At 55.8% G+C, this 22,184-nt stretch overlaps 1 protein-coding gene across 1 annotated transcript in view; it reads left to right on the top strand.

Annotated features, from left to right (window-relative positions):
• Nucleotides 1–21,717, top strand: part of CRHR2 (corticotropin releasing hormone receptor 2) — a 30,254-nt gene extending 8,537 nt beyond the window's left edge. The window contains exons 3-12 of the mRNA XM_042969327.1: nt 5,418–5,503; nt 7,163–7,272; nt 7,616–7,733; nt 9,868–10,021; nt 10,538–10,598; nt 12,110–12,182; nt 18,324–18,409; nt 18,592–18,727; nt 19,134–19,175; nt 20,590–21,717. Of these exons, the coding sequence (XP_042825261.1) occupies nt 5,418–5,503; nt 7,163–7,272; nt 7,616–7,733; nt 9,868–10,021; nt 10,538–10,598; nt 12,110–12,182; nt 18,324–18,409; nt 18,592–18,727; nt 19,134–19,175; nt 20,590–20,730 (1,007 nt within the window). The 3' untranslated portion in view covers nt 20,731–21,717. The remainder of the gene's footprint in view (nt 1–5,417; nt 5,504–7,162; nt 7,273–7,615; nt 7,734–9,867; nt 10,022–10,537; nt 10,599–12,109; nt 12,183–18,323; nt 18,410–18,591; nt 18,728–19,133; nt 19,176–20,589) is intronic.
• Nucleotides 21,718–22,184: the final 467 nt, after the last annotated feature.

The following is a 22,184-nucleotide window of genomic DNA, read 5'->3' as shown; positions in this document are numbered from 1 at the left end:
CACTGCCTCGTTCAGGCAGTAGAGATTAAGAGATAAGAAAGGTGAGCAAGGTGAAGGGCCACGGTTTCCCAGCAAGGCCCCAAGCCAGACGGGAAGGATATGGCCACATCTGGAGTAGCCCAACTCCCAGGGAAGGTCAGTAAGGGGACTGAGGATGGGACGTCGGGCATCTCCTGCAGGCATCTCCCGCACTGGGGATCTGGACATGAAGTAGCTAAGACACCGCAGTAGAGGCACAAGTTGCCACATCTCCTGGAACACAGTTGCTCGGCGACCCCCAACGTGTCATTGTCCCTCTTCGGGCTCCTCCAGACCAAATGAGGGAGAAACTGCCTCCCCCTCTTAAATTCCCAAGAGGGGGTGCCTGCTGACTCCGTTTCCAGCGTGCTTTCCTGGGAATGGTCGAGGCTTTCTTGCCTAGAATCTGGAGGATGCCTGACAGCAGCTTTGCGATTTTGGACTGCCATTCCTACCCCTCGTGGGGTTGTCCTGACGGTGTCCGCAGCGCTGGCAGTCGTGCTCGGCCCACCTGTGGCATGTGGATGAGACCCGAGATGCCTCCTGCATGTGTGACTGTTTTGCATTTACAAAGTGCAGCTTCCAGAGCCTGGGCCCCCGCGGTGGCCAGCGGTCTTCTTGGCCCACTCCAAGTGAGTCTCTTGTCTTCATCCAGAGTCACATAGACAACAGCACCATCTCGGTCCATCCCGTGCACTCGATTCTATGTAGCTCTTAAGAGAGGGCCGGAGGGGAGGGCAACCTTGGCCTTGCCCCGCTAGCTGGGAAAGAGGAATCCTGACCCAGAGTGAGCTGGGAGAAGTGAGTAGTGGAACCCTCGAGGGGCCGGAGCAGCCTTGGAAGCACCTAGAGGAGCTGGGGCTGAAGCTGGGCCTTGAGACAGGGCCTGAATTAGTGTGATCTTCTTGGGCTGGGCCCAGGGACACAGGGTGAATGCAGGGTGGGAGGGCTGTGTCTCAGAAGCTTTCCAGTGTCTCACACAGGCCTTGGTGGGGAGCGGAGAGTGGTGTCATTCTGCTGTCCGCAGTGCTGAAAAGTCCTGCCGTGCACAGTGACCCCATTCCTTCAGTAAATATTGCTTCTGGCCCTTCCCACCTCCCTGCCAGCACCTTCTTGCCCTAACTTCCTGTCATTTTCTTTCCAGATATCCAATGACCATGTTGCGCCCCTTCCACCAGTCCCATTCACTCCCCATGCCCAGCCTGTCTCTGGCACCCACTCCCCCATAACTCCCACCCAAAACGGGCCCTGTAGTCCCTGTCCCCCATGCCTTGTCAGCTAGACTATCAGAGATAGAAATGCCAGTCTACAGAGCACTTGAAAGTGACATAGGGGTGTTTGGGGTTGCCATAATGGCTCCACTGGCATTTAGTGGATTGAAAAGTCCCACACAATAGATACCTGACCTTCCTGACATGCCAATAAATAACATCCTTCAGATGATGTACATTACTTTTACTGAGAGGAGAAACTGAGGCCAAGAGGGAAGGGACTTAGCTAAGGTCACTTAGCCAACCAGCCAGAGACAAAACCACAGCTAGCATATAAGCCCTCATCTTCTCCCAGCCTGGCTTCTGAACCACGCAAGTGACTGTCTGAACGAGGAGCTCTTATCAAAAAGGGGTCGGCATCTGAAAGAGGGAAAGGCTGTTATAATGGGAGCTTTCAGCAGACCAGGGCCACTTTGCGGGAAGAGATCTGGCACGCTGCTGGTGATAGGGACCAGGATTCCCAGGCCACAGAGCCCTGGAAGAGAGGATCTTGCTTGCATCATCCAGACCCTAATGCCCCTGGCAGGCCATGCCGCACACCATCAGCATTGATCTTCGGCAGGGGCGCTTGTGTTGCTGTGGTAACAGGCACCCACCTCGCTGCATCCATCCCTGCGATTCTTGTCTGGCCACCTGCCCTCAGACTTTCTGTGCTCATCCTCCCATAATTCCCAGGTGTAGGGGGCAGGGGGCTCCTGTTTTAGTCTCTCCTGTCCAAAGCTGTGCTTGAGGGCACAGTGTCCCCATTAGCCGGCTCCCCTGGAGAACTGGGCACATTTGTCTTCCAGTCCTCTGGTACCTGGTGTCTGTAGCCAGAACCTCATCTCCAGGCACAACTGGGCCCCAAGAGGGCAGCCCCTTTCCACCAGCACATCCCACATCTCAGACCCTGCTTTCCAAGGTTTTGGCACATCTGAGTTTGTTTGATGCTGAAAAGGTGTATTTGATGGCTGATTCCTAAGGGGGGGGGGTCCAGAGACTCCCATATGGTCTCTGCCTACCTACCCCAGGGAGCTTGACTTCAGCAGCAAAGGGAAAAAAAAAAAAAAAAAAGAATCAGGTCCAAAAAGATGAAGTCCGTAGTGAATTATGGCAAATCGTCTAAAATAGCTTTTTGGTTTTCAAACTATGGGTTAGAACACAATAGTGGATTATGAAGTCAATTTAGTGAGTCATGACCAGCATTTGTACATAAAATAAATAGAACTCAGTAGAACAGAATAGGAAGAGAAGTATTATAGCTGTGGTCAAGATAAATTTTGCTTTGTGAAACGGGACCCACCAATGCAGGGGGTGTGTGTGAGGCGGGGTAGGGGGGTGAGTACGGGATTTTGACATAAAATAGATACACTGCTGTGGTTCAAGCACAGTAGAATGTGAAGGCCTATGTTTCGAGAGATGGCAAGACCTAGAGAAGGCTTTTAGAGGGAGAAGAAGAAGTGACTCCTTAAATGCCTAGGGTGTTGGGGAAGCCTTCAGGAGGAGATGGCATTTGAGCTGGGGTTTCAAAGGTAGGTAGGCATTTGTCAGTGAGCCATGGGTGAGAGCATCGAGGAGTGTGTTTCAAGGGGTGGCTCAGCCTAGATCCGGCTGGGTGCCAGACCTGCGAGGGCAAGTGATAAGTGCCATGTGGAGAGGTGGCGGGAAGGGGGTGGGTTCCAGAGAAAGAAAACCAGGAGACAGAATTCATAAAACCTGGTACCCCGGGGGACATTGACGTGAGGGACCAGAATGGTCTCAGATTTGCAGCATCTCTATCCTGACTCCCTCCCACCCTCAAGCCCACCCTGTAGTCAGTGCCATCAAGAGCTATCATGCTCGGGAAAGTATTCTTGAGTTCCCGTCTTTGGTTAGCCCCACACTGATCAGCAAGACCAGACTCACACACCTGAACAACTCAGGCCAGGTAATGAGCCAGGGATGAAGCGTGAGGCTCAGGCTATGAGGACTCTGGGGTGAGGTAGGGGGTGGGGGTGGGGGCTTAGGGGAGAGAAATCTGTGAGATGGGAGCAATCAAAGAGGCCTTCCTGGAAGAAGGGGCTTAGCACTGAACTTCAGGAAAGCTGGATAACATCTATGAACACATCCCCGGAAGATAAATGTTCTGCGCTTTAAACCAGGCCTGTTGAGAGGGACTCTAAAGGGATTGTTCATCTTACAAAAGGATCTGTCCTCCCGGGATACCTCTACGTGGGTCCTTTTGACTCACTCCACACTGTCCTTTAGTTCAGTAACATCACTAACCCTGTGCATCAAATTCTCTTAACACACAACCATTCTGTAGCAAAACAACCCTGAGGAATGAGAAAACCCAAGGGTGTCAAGAGTGGATGTGGGTGCCGGGTGAGGGGCGAAGAGCTGGTGTCTTCAACGTTGGGGTCAGAACTGCCTTGACTCCCACCAGGGCCAGAGCCCTGCCCAAGGCAGCCTCTAGCTGACAGGCCCGGGAGGTAGGAACAGGCCAGTAACGACCCTGAATTTGAAACTCCGGGAGCTCAGAGCACCAAATTAAAAAACAATTAAGCTAGTAGAATCTCCCCCATTGTTTCTGCTCCTTAGCAAGTGCTCCCTCAATAATTCCATTGCTTTTAACTGTCAGCTCAACAGAAGTGGGTTTTTAAAGTACCTTCATTATTTTAGAACTCACTGCTTCCAAAAACAACCCAAGTTTCCCCCTCCCAACTCTGTGATTCTGTGCTCTGTGACCTATTTATTTTAATTAGCTTTATGTCACATATCTAACATCAACCCAAAAGAAAAATCTACAAACAACTGCCCATTAGCCAGAGAGCAGAAAACCCTAGTACACGTCACTCCCAAACAATGGATCGTTCAGGATTCCTAATGAAGTGGGGGAGGTCAGATACACTCTAATGATGCAAAGCAGAGGCTGGCAAAGGGCTTTGGAGTTCTCAGGTGGGAGGGTTCCTTCTGGGTGGTAGTTGAGGGTGGGCTCCCTGGAGGAGGTGGCTTAAGAGCTAGGACTGACGGTCAAGCTAGGATTTCAAGGAAAGTAAGTCTAAGCCTTCTCTGGCCTTCCTACATTCCCCGCTGACGAAACCTGCACTCGTATATCTCAGACATCGGTGCTCTGAAATGTCTTTTCACGTATCATGTTCCAGTTTTAACAGGGAGGCCGGTTGTCAGACACTGGGAGATCTCACATGGGGGGTGCTCTCCCAGGCAGTGGCAGCTCAAGTCTGGCAACACAGTCCTGTTTCCCCAAACATGCCTCATTCCCGTGTACCCCTGCTCAGCAGCCTAGGGGTTAAGAACAGGCAACCCGAAGCTAGACCTTCTGGATTTGAAGCCTGGCTCTACCTCTTCTCATTTTTATATCCTTGACAAGTAGGTTAATCTCTTTGTGCCTCAGTTTCCTCCTCTGTAAAATGGGTTTATATTACTCATGGGGCTGCTGGGAGGACTGAATGGACAAGCGTACCCAAAGCGGTTAAAAGAGGTTCTGGTCTGTGGTAAACGCCTATGTGAATGGTAGCTGTTATTCATTCATTCATTCATTCATTCATTCACTCATTCATTTTAGAGAGAGAAGAGAGCACAGCGGGGAGAGGGGGAGAGAGAGAGAAACTTCCAAGCAGGCTCCACAGTGTCAGCGCAGAACCCAATGTGGGGCTCGATCTCACGAACCATGAGACCATAATCCTGAGCCAAAATCAAGAGTCAGACACGTGCCAGACTGAGCCACTCAGGTGCCCCAGAGTTACTAAACCAGAAATGCTGGTACTGGTGGGGAAGGTACAGATCTCATAAGTATAAAACGAGAGAAGAATGGAAATTATGTGGTGTGCTGAAAGCAGCGAATCTTCAGCCACAACCCAGGGCTCACAGTCAGGTTCCGTTTCAAATAAAATTGAAGAAAGTATACACAATGCTAGTCACAGATTGTGTCAGAAACGGGTTTTATCATGCCTTTTAGCTGCCATGTGTGGGCAGCCTTTTGCACAACCTTCACATAAATGACTTTCACGTGAACTTTTAGACGGGCGTTGTGTTTCCTGGCTTAGAGAGGCTGAGAAGTATGGCCCTCATCCTGTGGGCCCCAGGGAGCCAGGGAGTGTTCTTGAGGAGAGGAGGGACCTGCCCCTTGGTGGTTGGCATCTTTTGTAGGGAACGCCTACAGAGAGTGCTTGGAGAATGGGACGTGGGCTTCACGGATCAACTACTCACAGTGCGAGCCCATTTTGGATGACAAGGTGAGTGGCTCCCACCAGCCCCAACCCCGGTCCTTGTATAAGCATCAGGACTCAGGTTGAGCATAGGAGGATCCCAAGGGTGACAGAATCGGTCCTTGTGCAATCCAACCACACCTTTTTGCACTTGCTTCTCCTGCCCCCATGTCCTGTCCCCTGCTCAGTGACACTATAGTAGAGAAGGGGGACAGGGACCCCCACCTTTGGGAGAGCTCCGGCTAGCAGAAGACACAACCAAGATGGCACGTGACATAAGAAAGGAATGACGGTGTGATCAGTGTCCCAACATCTAATAGGCTGTGTGACTTCCTTCCTCCCCAGGCTTCAGTCTCCCCATCTGTCATTCTTCAAAAAAAAAAAATTTTTTTTTAATGTTTATTTATTTTTGAGAGACAGACAACTGGGGAGGGGCAGAGAGAGAGGGAGACACAGAATCCTAAGCAGGCTCCAGGCTCTGAGCTGTCAGCGCAGAGCCCATGCGGGGCTCGAACCCACGAACCACGAGATCACGACCTGAGCCGAAGTCGGATGCTTAGCCAACTGAGCCTCCCAGGCGCCCCAACCCATCTGGCATTCTGATTCTGTGACTCCGCAGGGAGATAAGCACAGCCCCCAGAAGGGTGAGCCCCATGAGAAGCTGGTCCTGCTCAGACCTCACCAGCCCCCTTGCTCAGGAACCAGACCCCCTGCCGCTTACAGTGCCAGCCTCTTCTCCTTTGAAGCTACGCCTCCCTCCTGGCCCAAAATGATACGTGCCCCCTTCATCTCCCTCTTCCTTCACCCATTACAGCCCCCAGTGAGGCTGGAACTTGCCCCCGCAAAGAAGTTCAAGTTCCGAGGAAAAACATTTATCTACTCTGAGAAAGTGATTCTACAAAATGCGAGCCAAAGGGGGTCTGCAGTGGGGCCACAGGAATGGCTAGTGGGACAGGTCATAAAGGAAAGAAGGAGGTTCCTGCCAGACCTCTGTCCTCCCCTCCCCACCTCACGGCCCCTCTGAGCAGCGGCAGACCACAGTGGGCACGGGGTGGGGGACAGCCTGCCCTGGCAGGAAGGAGTATTTTATCACTGCTTCTGTTTACAATTGCCGGCACATGGGGGTCAGTACAAGGAGACTGGCTTCTATTTGGTTTTGATATTGTTCTTAACTTCTCTACAGACGTTGCACCCCCTCCCTGCTACATCCGGGACAGACTGATCCCAAGGCTTCCCCCAGACTTCCCAGGGCTTGCTGCTTCTGGGGCAGGAGGGCATTTTGGCCCACTGTACAGATGTCAAAACCGAGGCCCAGAGATAGAAATCAACTGACAGTCACTCAGCCAGCAAGGGTCTGAGCTGAGGTGAAACACAGGTGTGGCAACTCCTGAGTCCAGAGTTAAAGAGACCATAAAATCTAGGGAGCCACACCTCGGGCATATCTCAGAATGCCTTGTGTCCAAGCCTGCCCCCAGATTGCATGTCGGGAGGCCTGATTACAGCCATTTATACCAAAAGCCTCATGGCCAACAGGCGTGAGCCCTGGGAGCCAGGTGTGATGATGACACTTGAAGCCACTTCTGCCTCCAAGGTCAGGACACTCAGGGTGGCCATAGCTAGAGTGCCCAGCCAAACCTTCATGTGCCCCGTGCCTCCGTCTGCCTGTGTACGTGTCTGTCTGTCCAGCAAAGGAAGTACGACATACACTACCACGTCGCCCTCGTTGTCAACTACCTGGGCCACTGTGTCTCTGTGGCAGCCCTGGTGGCCGCTTTCCTGCTTTTCCTGGCTCTGCGGTGAGTCCATCCTTACCCACGGCCGCTTCTCCCTGCCCCTCCCCCCATAGCACCCCCTTCACCCCTCCCAGACATTCTCGCCTCCACTCAGAGGGCCCTGAAGCCAGTGGACAGGAGTGCGGGGAGGTGCCAGGCCACCAACCTGTGGCAGGCCTGCAGGATGCAAAAGGGGAACTGAGCGACCCAGCCATGGCCGCCACAGGCGGGAATGTGGCTCCTGGTGCAGACCTGCCTTCACCCCAGGCCTTGGGAGGCGCCATTCCCACTGGTCCCTGACCCCAGGCAGAGCCCATCTCCGCCGACTCCCCGTCCCCGGCTGACCCCTGACCTGGGCCTCCCACAGGAGTATCCGCTGTCTGCGGAACGTGATTCACTGGAATCTCATCACCACCTTTATCCTGCGAAATATCATGTGGTTCCTGCTGCAGCTCATCGACCACGAAGTGCACGAGAGCAACGAGGTCACTGGGCTGAGGCTTGGGGCTGGGGGGGTGGGGCTCTGGGCTCTGGCGGCATCCTCTCGGGCCCAGTCCTCAGGTGTAGGCCTGGCCTGAGCTCACCTCTGCCCCAGTCGTTATCCCTCCAGAGCTGGGGCCAGAGTCAGGGCTGGGTAGGGGTGGGGGCAGGGAGGCACTGCCAGGCCCGGGTCTTGGAAGCAGACCTAAACTCACACAAGACTGGTTGATCCTGTCCCACGCCCCATCTTCTGAATTCAGGGCCTCCCAAAGACCCCTTAGAGAAGAAGAGGCTGGAAGTCGGCTCTGTTGAGCTTTATGTCGCTTAATTCCAATGAGACGCCTGTAGGGATTATTTTCCCCATGACACAGACATGGAAACTGAGGCTCAGGGAGGTTATGTGAGTCTTTTTTTTTTTTTTTTTTTTTAATGTTTGTTTATTTTTGAGACAGAGAGAGACAGAGCATGAACGGGGGAGGGTCAGAGAGAGAGGGAGACACAGAATCCGAAGCAGGCTCCAGGCTCTGAGCTGTCAGCACAGAGCCCGATGCGGGGCTTGAACTCACAGACCGTGAGATCATGACCTGAGCCGAAGTCTGCCGCTTAACCGACTGAGCCACCCAGGCGCCCCAGGTTATGTGAGTCTTTACTGATGCCTCTACATCTGAGCCAGCAGGATCTTGACCAGGCCACCCCATGTGTTTGCTATGTGCCCCTGGATTTGCATCAACTGCCGCTGTACTATGTATGTCCAGGCCACTGAGACTAATGAGGCCAAGCACAGAGTTCTGTGGCACCCCATCAGAGACTTCTCAATACATTTTCTTTGGACAGCGGGCCTGCGCCGACATGCGGCCTGGCTTGACCCTTAACTTGGCCCCGCATTAAGCCCTGCCTCAGTGCTAACTGAGTTAAACCCCATTTGGGGTATGCTGCAGCCCGATGTTAGTTTGAGCTCATAAACTGTCGCTTAACCTGGAGAAAAAGCAAGGCTGGGAGGAGGGGATCTTTAGCTTTCCCCCTCGGCAGGACTTTTTGAGAAGAGGAGACAGACAACCACATGGGGCCCAAGATCAGGGCTGGGACCATGGGGGAAAGCTGCAGAGGCAGAGACCAGAGCGGCACAGGACCATCTGACAGCCATCAGAGCCAGCCAGAGAGGGGATGCGCTGTCCACGGAGGGGGGGGAGGTGGGGGCAGAGAACTTGGGCTCTTCTGACCACCATTCCCTTATCTCAGCCTCGGCTCTGAGTATGCCTGGGGGACGAAGCCTGGGGAAAGGTGGCCAGGGAGGGTCTGCTGAGTAGAGGTCTGGCCTGGAGGCCTGAGGCCTGGCCATGGCTTGCTGTGGCCCCAGACAGGCTTTCTGTCTGTCTGCATGCCCACCTTCAGTCTGCAGGGTATCAGGAAAGTAGCCCTGCTCAAAGGGACAAGGACCAATCCCCTTCCCTCTGCCGGGAAGGCAGATGGCAACGTAACCTTCATTTCTTGGTGCCTGCCTTAGCCACTCTCATCTTCTTCAACTGCCCTGTAAGATGGCATTCTTACTTTCTCCATGTCCCACTGAGGCTCAGAGGGATGTGTCGACTCACCCGGCGTTGGTGAGTCTCCCTCCGTAGCCAGCAGTAATCATACTAAGCCCAGAATCTTCCCAAACGGGAGATTCTACAGAACCCCTCCATAGCTACAGCTCCCCTTCATGAACCCCGTTCTGTTATTTACATAACAACTTTCTTTTCACTGACCCCCTCCTTTTTTCCTACATGCAATTTCATATTGAGTGGACACCAGTCTGACTTGCTGTGGATTGAAGGTGACTCTCAGAAAAATGACCACGAAAACACCACAGTGTTGTTCAGTTCTAGCCCCTGCCTGCAGAAAGCTCAGAGCCAGGCTCCCTCTTTCTCTGTTAAAAAGGGAGATTAGCAAGTGCTGGGGAGACGCCAAAGAAGGAACCAGGGCAGACCAGCGCCTTACCTGGTTCCAAAACCATGAAAGAGAAATGGCGGCGGCTGAAGCTTCCCAGAGCGAGATTTGAGGGTATTTAACACCGTGTCCACTAGACGACTCAGACGGGCGCCCGTGGCGCACTTGGGCCCCAGCCCCAGGCGGCCCCTGACCGCCGCCTGCCCCGTGCAGGTCTGGTGCCGCTGCATTACCACCATCTTCAACTACTTCGTGGTGACCAACTTCTTCTGGATGTTCGTGGAGGGCTGCTACCTGCACACGGCCATTGTCATGACCTACTCCACCGAGCGCCTGCGCAAGTGGCTCTTCCTCTTCATCGGATGGTGTGAGGTTCCCGGGGAGGCCGCAGGGCCTGGTGGGGAGGGGGCACTGCTGACAAGGTCACCTCCCTTCATCTTGGGTCCAAGGACAGGTCCACAGCCGTGCCTGCTGTCCCCAGGACAGTCTGAGGATGCACACTCCCTTCCATTGCTGGTGAGGAAGGAGCAAATTGTCCCTCCAAAAGAACATTTTACAAGTAGTCCTCCTCTCTCTGCCTGGAAAGGCTAATCCAAGGACCTTTGTCTCTCGCCGGGAAAGAGAAGTTAGCCAGCATCACTTCTCTATCCAACAATCTCAGAAAACCGTGCCATCCCCTCATCAGTCTGACCTGTTTAGCAGGGGCATGCTGAGAGGGGGAAGGGTGTGGTCAGGGTCTAGGGCAGGCCCCTCCTGGGACCATGGATGGCCATGCACTTGGCGATTGGTTCCAGGCCCCTTGTGGTCCCCTCACCCTGTGTTCTACAGGAGGGTCCTTGTCCGTCTGTCTGTCTGCTGTAGCCTGTGTGTGTCCTTCTTTCAGGCATCCCCTGCCCCATCATCATCGCCTGGGCCATTGGCAAACTCTACTATGAAAATGAACAGTAAGTAGGACTGACCTGTCACAGGGGCCCGCGGGGTGTTAGAAAAGGTCAGCCAAGGGCTCCAGCCAAGCCATGGGGCAGGAAATGAAGTCCTTCCAGGACAGATTTATTTTCTCATTGTCTTAAAAATTGAAAAAAAAAAAAAAATCCCTGGCACCCAGGGGTACTCATGTGGTAGATGTCAAGTCAACTTTGTTGATCTGAGTTAGGAGTCATGGCTCCTTTAAGTGCCCTAACGCTTGACCCCCTTTGGTAAGGCCTTTGGCCTTTGGTAAGGCCTCCCCGTCGGAGTGGCAGGTCTGGCCAAGGGTATATATATACAGGAGGCTTTCAGCCTAGAGCACATCCAAGGCTGTGTCACTGAGCCTTTTTCACAGACCCCTGGACCAGGGCAGTGGATGCTTGTTTTATTCAGGCCTCCCAGTCTCTGCCGAGGGTACATTGTCCCATCTTGGGACCCTCCCTGCACCAGAGATGCTGATAATAGAAGCCACACCCAGATGATGGCAGTTCTGGCCACGTGTCAGCCAAGAAGTGGCTGGGAAGTTGGGTACCTCCAGCTGAAAATAGAGGGGACAGGGGAATGTCAGTCTCTGGATAAAAATCTCCAAGGGGTCTCCGAGGCGAGAGAAAGCAGATGGGATTTGGGAGCAGGGGCAGAGTTGGGTGGGCTCCGAGAGCTCAACATCGGGAAGAGCTCCTGAAGACAAAAACTACCCAAGAGTAGGAAGGCCGCCTTTGTAAAGTAGCGAGGTTCCCGTCCAAGGGGGTGTTGAAGCAAAGATCAGAAACCTCAGTGCTGGCAGGTACCGGGGCAGATTCCTGTCTAAGGCCGTGTGCACTGGGTGACCTCTAAGGTTTCCGAGGACACAGCCAGAATTGCCCAAAGTCCACGTGGACCTTCCGGAGGTGCAGCAGGAGTTGCTGACAGAGCCAGACTGTGTCCTGGGCCCACCCTTCCCCTGGACTCGAGCTTCTCCACCCGCCGGCATCCCCAGAGAATAACCAAGCCTCTGGGAGCAGTGGGCTCCTCTCACTGGGTGAATGAGGCTCAGCTCAGAGAAAGGCCAGAGTTCAGGCCCAGAGACCGCTCCCGCCTCTACATCTGTTGCTTTGTGCAGCCGAGTGCCTGGCACGTGGGGCGGCAGGTTCCAGGCGATGCAGAAACAGGTGGTACAGGGTGGTTGGGCCCTGGGCCAGCAAGGGGGGGACTGGCTGTCCCATCACTCACGAGCCTCCTGCATGGCCCGCCCTGGGCCCAGCAGTCTGGAATGAGGAGGGGAGGGAGGAGGAGGAGGAGACCCAGGTCTCCAGCTGGGGAGACCAGGCCCTCCATGGAAGGTAAAAGGCAGCCCGGGGGGTGAGCCAAGAAGGTCCCACGGTTTTGGGGAAGGCACAGCCCTAGAGACTGGGTCTCAGGAAGGGTCAAGCCGGAGAACCCTGGGCCCAGGTCTACTGTGGTGCCCAGACTACCGCTCAGCAGGCCACTCACAGCCACCCCGTCTTTGCAGGTGCTGGTTTGGCAAGGAGCCTGGTGACCTGGTGGACTATATCTACCAAGGCCCCATCATCCTCGTGCTCCTGGTAGGTCCTCAGTGGGGACTGGGATGGGGAGGGCACCAGGAGGACAGCAGAGGACCTACCCTGCAGGGATGCTGGGGAAGACATGGCCTGGAATGGCCCCTGCACACACTCCGTACTCGCCAGCCCATTCCCGGCAACCCCCTCCCGCTATCCCTTCTCCAGCTTCATGCCCTGGCGCAGCCCCGTCACCTCTGGCCCTTGGGTTCTCTCTCTGGGCAGAGAATGGTTCTGACCGGCAGATTTCTAGCGCCCCCCATATCTGACATCCCCTTGCCAGGTCCTGAGACAGCCAGGTGAGGGGGCAGCTGGTGGCAAGAGAAGGGGGTGTGGACTTCTGTTCAGCTCAGACCAACATCCTCCTCAGCCCCCAGCGCCCCCCTCCGGGGCCCAGCCCACCGCCCCCAGCCTGGAGCAGTGGTACCAGAATGAAGCGTAATGAGCAATTGTTCCTTGTCCAGCTCCCCGCCCTTTGCCAAATGTATTCACATCTAAGGTATAATTGCACCACGTCTTTAATCCATAACGAGCTTTAATTAAGGTAGAGTTTAAGTAGAGGCTGTGTTCTGCAAAAGCGAACCCACTATATATCACACATTTTAAAAAAGAGACATGCAAAAAAGCCCCATAAGAAATTGGCATTTACGTAAGACTTATTTCAGGCTTGGTAATTTCGGGCTCCTGTATGCACCAGCTTCCTTAAAGGGCCACCCGCTCCTTGTGGGATACAATCGCCATCCTCCTCTTGTACACAGCAGGTGCCTAACGGGGGTTCTTTGGTCTACCTTGGAGACAATGAGTGTTTATCTCTTTCATTTCCTGACTCTCCTCCTTTTTGTGACTTCTTCTGGGATTCATATGACCCCCGTCTTTGGAGTGTCCTTGATGTATATGCACTAGAGATGACTAGGGAGGTTTCTACCCACTGCCTGAAATTCCACCATCAGAAATTCCACCTCATTTTAAAGGCAGAAGTAGTGAGTGTCCTTGGAGTCCCAGCTGCAATGAGTCACTCATCCCTACCCCCAGTGTGAACGGAAACCCCTTGAGACCCGTCCCCTCCCAGCCAGCTGCTGAGAGCCCATCGTGGAGGGAGAGGGCTTTTTGTGAATCTGGGATCCTGCCAAGGAAGGCTGGCCTGGGGGGCGGGGGGGAGGGGGGATGGTCAGCAAGAGTGGGGAGGGACTCCCAGCTGCAAGGATGTTGGGCAGCAGTAAGGAAATGAAGAAGGGGGGAAAGGCACGGAGGTCTCCGTGCCAGCCCCCACTCCTCACCTGTTGTTCCACGCCTCTCTCTGCTTCTGCCCTCACCTCTCGGTCCAAGAGCCCTTTGCTTCTCCCTTTGGGCCTAGCACACGGCCAGCCATCACACGTAAAAGGCTTCCAGGTTCCAGACTGAGCCTGTCCAGAAGCCCCGTCTTCATTACTTCCAAATCTCATATCGTCACTGCCTGGAAATGGGAATTATGATGCCCATTTTACAGATGAAGGAACTGAGATGAAACTGCCTGCTGAGCTGAGACTCGGGACCAGTCACCCACCACCTGCCTGTCCTCTGCATTGGATACGTGCTCAGTGCTCTGCCCTCCCCCAATGGTTCACAGCTGCGTTTCTGCTGCTGAAAGACATGAACGAGCTTATTTCTGGGTTCCGGGAAGTGAATTGGCTGGTTCAGTTTGTAGGAGGCTGTTGTCATGGGAAAGGCATGTGGCACTTCTTGGGTTCCGCTCTGGACCAGGCCCGAGGCTCAGTGCTCTCCATGAGTATTTTAACCTGTGCCAACCTTCTCAGACAGGCTCTGTGGTATCCCTTTTGGACCGGTGATGAAGCAGAAGCTAGGGAGGTTAATTAAGCAACTTGCCCAGGGCCACCTGAATGCCAGTTGAACAGCCAGAATTAGCACCATGTGACAAGATCGTGTGCCAGGCGTTCAAGTGAGAGGTGGTCCAAGGAAGTACAGCGAGGGAGGAGGGAGTGGAAGACAAGGAAGGAAGGAAACCAACAAAGGGTGAGGTGACGAGCTGGCTTCCATGGAGGCAACCACGCAGAAGAGTCTCAGAACTCCCCGTGGAAGGTTTGGAAGCTGGGTTACATATCTACACATTTCACGCCCCATCAGTGGAGGTTGCTCTGTGGACAGGAGACCCCCATATTTCCAGGTCCCCTGCTTTGAGGCTGAACTAGCTCCCCCGCCCCAGAGGAAGCCTGAGGCCGAGAAACGTCCCCTGCAGCTGCTGGTGAACGCAGGTCCCCGGAACCCCGGAACCCCGCATGCCTACAGGGTGTGCCACATCGGGTCTGACTAAAGTCTCCTCGCTCGGTGCTCCCCCCAGCAATGTCCTAGCAGCCCCTGTTCCAAATAGAAATTCCAGGCCCCTCACCCACCACTGGGAATGCCTGGGGCAGGGGGCCAGATCTGCATTTGGACCAATGGCCCCAAGTACCTTTGATGCGCACACTCTAGTTGGAGAAGCACAGCGTCCGGGGCCCTGCCAAGCAGGGACATGTGTTGTCCGGTTCTCTACGGCCCAGCCAGGACCCCGCACATCATAGGATTCAGGACATAGGCCTTTAAGGCTTCACCTGCCTAGAAAATGCCAACAGGAGGAGAAAACAGAGGCATCCAGTGAGGACCAGGCCCCCAGGGGCCGTGAAACAGACTGGTCTCCAGGTTTTGAGGGCACCCCCAATTCCATCTTGACAAGTTACCAGGCTCCACGGATACACGGGGCTCAGGCAGGCTGGCCGTGTTTAACTGCCCGGGTGCATGTGCAGTATAGGAGGCTGAGAACTGTGGAGCGGTGAGAGGAGGAACCTCGCAGCACCCCCATTAAACCCACTGGATACCCAAACTGGAAGGAGCAGAGGACATCCCCAAGGCTGGGAACCGTGTCTGAAGGCAGGAGGCAGAAATGTCATCCCCTTTCCTTCTCCCTCCCTCCCTGCCTGCCACTGCAGGTGTGACAGTGAAGTTGGAGGAGGGTCTCCCATGAGCACCAGGAGTCAGCAAGCACCCTGCCCCTCGCAGGGGTGGAGCGGGTCCATGGGACTCATGCGCTGGAGGTTAAGAGCCAGTGAGCTGCGTCTGTTCATCGTCTCTGCCTTGGTGGGAGGCGATATGCTCTGTGGCATCCTGGAACGAGCACTGGCGGCAGCCGCCTGGGATTTGCGGGGTGACCCCGAGGGAGCTCTTTGCTCGGAGCCTCAGTTTCTTACCTGTAACACGAGGATGCCAGTCCCTGCTTCATGGGGTCACCGTGAGGACCAGCGGCCCGGGACACAGGGGCACTGCCTAGCCCCTGGAGCCACAGGTTTGGATCCTGTGCTGACAGGCCATGCGGTGCTATCCTGAGCTCCGATCACCCCTCCCCGGCCCTGTGCTGAGGGCCTTCACTCTAGTTCCTTCCGTCTGGCCCAGATTTCATTAACCCCTGCAGGAGCAGCAGCATGATGTGGGAGTGAGGAGAAGGATGCCGAGGCCAGCTGCCTCAGTTCGAATCCTGATACCAACGCCTTCTACGTCTGTGGCAGGGGCAAGTGATGTAGCCTATCTGAGCCTCAGTTTGTCCATCTGTAAAATAGGAATAACGATCACAGCTGCTGCTTGAGGAGTAGCTGTGTAGTGCTTAAAACAAAACCTGGAATGGTGTGAGTCCTGGGCCACGTTAGGGAACACCGAACCTCCCGTGTCGGTCCTGGTAGCAACCGTAATGTCCAGACCCCCAGCTTGGGCCTGACACCCACCACCTGCCAGAGCTCTGACCAGCCTGGGGCATTCTTCCTGTAGCGCCTCACGAGGACCTAACGTGCCAGTGGGAACCCAAGCTGCCGGCATCAGAGCTTCCGGACACACGGGGCAGGAGGATGCGAGGCTGGACTTCTCTGGAGGAGTTTTTCCACGGGGTCTGGCCTTGCCCTCTCATCCTGCACCCTCACCCCTCAACATTCCCAGAGCCTATGCCACACAGGCTGCCCTGGGAACATCCCAGGCCGGGAGGGCCCTGCAGCTGCTGTTGTAGAAGGAGGTAGATAGATTCCACTGTCTGGACTCACTGCAGTGGCCCCAGCCGGCCTATCTCCCCCACCCCAAGGCTTTCTCCCCTGGCCCTTTCTCTGCTTGGGACACAATCCCCCACCTTCCTTCAGTGCCATTTCTCTAGGCCTTTCTGACCCCTTAGGAAAGACGCATGCCCCCCCCCCTCCCTCCAGACCACAAGACTTCTGGGAGCAGGGGCCTGACACATAGCAAGTCAGTTAGATGAATGAATGAATGAAGAGACTAGGCTGGTCAAGGCTTTGGGACAGTAAGCAGTGCTCACTGAAGAGCTGGGATTTGGGGCAGGGTTGGGAGGCCAGGAAGGGAAAGCTCCGTGTGGGCTGGATGGTGAGAGGCTCCCTGGAGGAGGGGGAAGGTGCCTGTGAGAGGGTGAGGTGGAGAAGGTGTGGTGGAGGGGGAGGCTGGGAACCACGCTCACAAGGGAAGAGTGACTTCCGGGCTGCACAGACCCAGGCTGTGATGCGGCAGGGGCAGCATCACTAACTGCCTGCCTCACGGAGTAGAGAGGATAAGGCCTTATCTCCCAGATCCTCCACGCTTGACCCTGTCCCTGCTTTTGCCTCAGCACATGGGACAGGACCCTGCAGGTGCTCTGCAACTGACAGAATGGATGGGTGTGTGGGTGGATGGACGGGTGAGTAGATAAACTGATGAATGGATTGTTGAGTAGATACTTGGATGGATGATGGATGGATAATTGAATGAATTGGTAGCGGGTTGATAGATGATGGGTAAATGGATATAACGCAGGGAATGTGGCAGAAATGAGAATATATTGCCTCTACTCTCAGAGAAGTGAGAAAGAATCAGAAAAGGTCAAGTATTTTGTATCACTTGTACGAGAAAATTAGGATTGACCTATGTGTTATGGTGCTCTTGTGATCCAAGGAAATATACCAGAAACGCAGGGGCTAGAAATGAGACGAGCCTGAAGAAGAAGCAGAGCCCAGCGGGCCGCTGGCTGCAGGCATCCCTCCCACCCCATACCCTGGCCATGCCTCCATGGGCACGAGAGCAGCAGGCTGTGGTTGATCATGTCTGCCGGTATAGCCCAACTCCCAGCCTGGTATATACCCAGAACCTAGGAGGGCTTAAGAAGTGACGGATTCTCAGGACAGAGACACGGGAGGAGTTTGTGTGTATGCATGTGCACACATATGTACTCGTGTGTGTGCATCTGCATGAGCCAGCAGACACCCTGTGACTCAAGTGCACTTTCTCGGGAGAGATTCCCAAGAAAGGGAGTCTCACTTTCCTGTCTGCTCACACTTGGAGATGGATAGAGAGAAACACTGGCATTGCCCACGCCCCCAGATACACGCTCACACACGAACACACACTCTCTGAGGCAAACACACACAGGCACGGAGAACAGACCCACCGGAAGGTTCGACCCGCCCCAGATCAGTCGCACAGACGAGCTGACGCGGATGGACGGGACGCTTGCGGCCCACGGTGACCGTACACAGCGTGAGGATGACTCAGGAGGAGGGCCCACGGGCAGGTCCCAGGAAGAGGCTGCGTGCGTGGGCTCTGATGCTGAGGAAGAGGCTCAGGATGAAGATAAATGAGGTCCTTCCAGGAGCCTGGGAGTCAGCCCAGCAGATCGTTCATCTCCGTGGCCTCAGATGTGTCTGTGACGGTTCTAGAGTTTTCCTGGATGCAGGGGATGGATGGGGAGAGATTAGTCACTCCTGGCCAGGTCTGCTCCAAGGGTTGAAGGGCCTCAGGGGAACCCTCAATCGACAAGGCAGGAGCAGGGGCTTGGGGACTCTCTGAGGAGCTGCGGCTCAGGAGAAGCGGCCTTTGTGCCCTTGTTCACTGCTTTCTAAGGCTGCTTTTCCTCTTGGCTCTGGAGGTGGAGAAGCAGGCTCTGGAGCCCTTGGGTGACAAGGAATTGAGCAAAGTGCCTGCCGGTCCTGGTGCGGGAGAAACAGAGGCCTCCGGCCCCCAGGCAGGGGCTGGGGTGACCGGTAGGATGGATGTGTGCATGGGGCATGCGTCTCGGTGGGCTCCAGGTGTCAGTGGCTGCCTGTCGGTTCTTTCCCCACCTCATGCGCCTTCCTTTTTCCCTGCCTCCCCCTCCAGATCAACTTTGTATTTCTCTTCAACATCGTCAGGATCCTAATGACGAAATTGCGAGCATCCACCACATCGGAAACAATCCAGTACCGGTGAGCGTGGGCGCCTTAGCCCCCCGAGGGGAGCCTGCCTCCGGCCTGGCCCTCTTAGTCCTCCTGGTCCTCAGCCGGGGAGCTTGCTGAGGGGTCCCAGAAGAAACAGCACCCGAGTGGGGCCCTGCCTGCAGTGTGGTCTCAGACCAGTCCTGTCACCCTCTCACCCCCGCCCCCCCCAGGAAGGCAGTGAAGGCCACCCTGGTTCTCCTGCCCCTCCTGGGCATCACCTACATGCTCTTCTTCATCAACCCTGGGGAGGACGACCTGTCGCAGATCGTGTTCGTCTACTTCAACTCCTTCCTGCAGTCATTCCAGGTGGGGCGTGTGACCTGATGGGGACTCCTTCCTGCCCTAGAATGCTCGGGCACCAGTGCCCTCACAGAGACTTCCGCCGGGACTGGTGTATACATGTGCACACTGCAATATGAATGCATGCACACACTGGTCCCGAGCCCCGGCCCCTGGCACCCCCACCCCAGGGTGGGCTCCCCTCCTGACTGGGTCTCAGTCACCCTAGCCTGCACCTACCGAAGGTCTGGCACCTGTTCTGAGGATTCGTGGCAGCCTGTCGCTTGCAGTGGACCCCAGGACACCCGCGCCATGAGGGGTTGGCTCCCCGCAGCCCTTAGCCTCTGGGGTCCTCGGGGGCAGAGTGTTCCGGGCCAGCCCTGCCGCGTGGCTCACCAAGCAAGTCACTGACGCCTCCCTCCTTCCTTTCCAGGGTTTCTTTGTGTCTGTCTTCTACTGCTTCTTCAATGGAGAGGTAGGAGACCAGGCTCCGGGTTAGTCCTGAGTTCCCACTCTGGTGGAGTAGCCCAGCCTTTTGGAAGTGCCTGGGTCCCTGGCTCTGCCGAGCTCTACCACCCAACTTCGGGAAACGGGAATCCTGCCTGAGGGTCTCAAACCAGTTTAGAAGGCCAACCGTGCTGGCCAGAAACAACACGCCAGCGCTTCACAAATGCACTCGGAGAGCCGGACGAGCAATGAGCAGAGGAGCCCGGGCTGCAGGGGTCCCATAGGAGAGGGAAGCAGAACACAGGCAGACAGGGGAAAGCATTCCGGGAGCGAGTCAGGTGTGAGCCACGCAGCCAGGCCTTTATGGACCCAGGGAGCAGGAAAGACACCAGCACATTCCCCCACCACAGGGAGGACCATACACCCTCAGGCCAGCTCCAGGGAGCGAGGCACCGGGGGCGGCCTGGTTGGTTAGCTCGCAAAGCCCAGAATCTTAGTGTGACCAGCTTGGGAGAGATGCTCACACAGGCCGGTGGTGGTTGAGGACACACGGTGGGTTATGGGGCAAAGACTAGACACAGTCCCCAGGTGCTGAGAGCTTCCAAACAGGAGGAGGGCCAGTGCCATCCTGAGGCACGTCACCTGCCGACGTAGGGGATGACGGTGGGGTGTCTCTGCTCGCTTAGGTCTCGGTCGATGAATGCAGACCGCAGACGGCAAAGTCCAGCAGTGGAGACTGGCCGGGGCAGGGAGAGAAAGAGCCGTGAAAGCAAACAAACAATGAATGTCTCTGGGGCATTTCTTCTGTCCAGCCGTGTGCTAAGCTAGCATATGGGGAACACGATCCATTGTGCAGAAAAATTCTTACCATGCAAATGAGAATAATACGGCATCAGCGACGGTCAGGTTTTGAAACGAATAGAACCGTTGGCTCTCCATCTCTGCAGCACATGCTGTCAGTGAGGTAGGGTCTGTCAGCAGGTGGAGGAGGTTGGAGGAAGGACTTTCAGGAGGGAGAGCGATGCTGAGTATGCATGAGGAGCTCACAGTTCGGCAGATGCCCCGGGAGAGCGAGAGGCAGATCTGAGAAGCTGCTGTGGTCCCACCATAGCTATGAGGTGGCAGAGGGATGGGGCAGGGAAGGCAGGGTGTCCCAAGGAAGAGTGGGGGCTGGGAGCTTCTCCAGGAGAGGGATGAGGCCAGAGGGCCCTGGTCAGTGCAGAGGAGGGGAGAGGCGCCAAGGCTGAGATTCCAAGGCCAACAGGGGCTTCAGGGGGAGGACCTGCCTTTGGAACCAGCCAGTGCCTGGGTGTGAGGGTGGCGGTCAGAAGGGCGCCCCACCTCCCTTGAAGGGCCCTGCGAGGGGCAGGGGGCAGGGGAGAAGACTCTGGGTCCCAGGACTGGCCCCCGCAGGCCCAGCTAAGCCTCTGCCTCTCCCGCAGGTGCGCTCGGCTGTGAGAAAGAGGTGGCACCGCTGGCAAGACCACCACTCCCTCCGAGTGCCCGTGGCCCGGGCCACGTCCATCCCCACGTCGCCCACACGGATCAGCTTCCACAGCATCAAGCAGACGGCCGCCGTGTGACCCCTCCGCCACCCCGCTCGCCCATCACTCCACCTTAGGGACGGCTTCCCCATCCTTGTCTGGCGCCTGTCTCTGGGTTCACCTTGCTGCGCGGGCCCTGGTGGGGGCGGAAGGGAGAGAAGAGACCAGCCCGGCCAGCTGGAGAGAGGCTGTGCGGCAGGTGGCCTGAGAGGCTCTCAGGAGCCAGGGCCAGCCAGGCCAGAAGTGTCAGTGCAGAGGGAGCAGAGGGGAGTCACAGGGACCAGCCCCCCCCTCCCCACAGAGGAGCAGTTTACAAGTCTTCAGGCATTTGCCCACACCAGCCTCTCACTGCATCCTCACCGTAGCCCCATTCACAGATGAGGAAACTGAGGCCCCGAGCCAGGAGGGGCCTGCCCAAGTCCTACAGCTAGTTCTCAGCAGAGCCGGGGGTCCCCACTGCCTCCTTCAATGCGGTTGGCCCTCCTTGCCTTCTGCCTCCATGCTCAGTGCTGCCCTCTGCGGTTGAGGGTGGTGGTCACAGCAATAGGAAGTAAAGGATTAATTTGGCTTCATCCCAGGGGCTCTCACCTACCCCCCACCCCAGATCAGGTCATCTCTCTGCCCCTCCCCAGCCATGCTCCTGTCCCTGGGGTCCTAGGAAGGATGCTGCTTCCTGTCTTGGGAGACCTCTTCTCCACAGGCTCGGGACCTTGGGGAGGGACTTGTGGGGAGGAAGACACAGTTAGGGCAGCCATACACTGTTAGGCCAACCAAAAGGTGTAGTGCAGGACAAGGGAGGAGGAGGCTGCCCCCCACTCCTCCACCGGGGCAAGGAGTAGGACTGGAATATCAGAAACCAAAGTGGGTCTTTGATGATCAGAACCAATCTCCCAACCCCCACCTCAGACTGGGCTTCATTTCAGCCTCCCCTTCAGAAACCATGTCTCTGCTCTCTGCAAAATAAACCATGCCTCTGTGGAAACAGCCTCCCCTCAGGTCAAGTCAACCAGGCATGCGAAGGGGTGCTGTGGCCAAGGATGGGGGGCTGGATCCATTCTCGTTTGCAGAGCCCATGGCCCTGGCCTAGGGCTGGTTCTCCATCTCTGACCTGTGTGTCTGCAGGTCTGTCCATTATCATTCCCCGGGACAGTGTCTGCCCCTCCTCCCCAACCAAGGGCAGTTTAATTCAGCACAGAGGACCGGTGCAATTCACACAGCAGGCCGCAGCCCGTCCCAAAGGCCAGTGTCCTGAAATCCAGAGGCAAGTGTAGACAAGGCCCCACATGGGGCCCCACATGGAAACAACCATGAGGGAGTTTCCAGGAGACGGTGGGAGTGGAAGGGACTGAGGAGCCATCAGGCCAGGATTCAAAAGGGCTTTTGCTCTAGGAATACCCCCAGAACATTTTTTTTTTTGTAATCCGGTATCCCATCTTGCATGTTTTTAAGTTGACATCTAAAATTTCTACATACATTTTCAAATGTGCAAGAGA

Source organism: Panthera tigris, chromosome A2 (genome assembly GCF_018350195.1).
Source record: "Panthera tigris isolate Pti1 chromosome A2, P.tigris_Pti1_mat1.1, whole genome shotgun sequence".
NCBI lineage: Eukaryota > Metazoa > Chordata > Mammalia > Carnivora > Felidae > Panthera > Panthera tigris.
The sequence above is the reverse complement of the archived record's forward strand: the minus strand, read 5'-3'. Positions and strand labels throughout refer to the sequence as shown.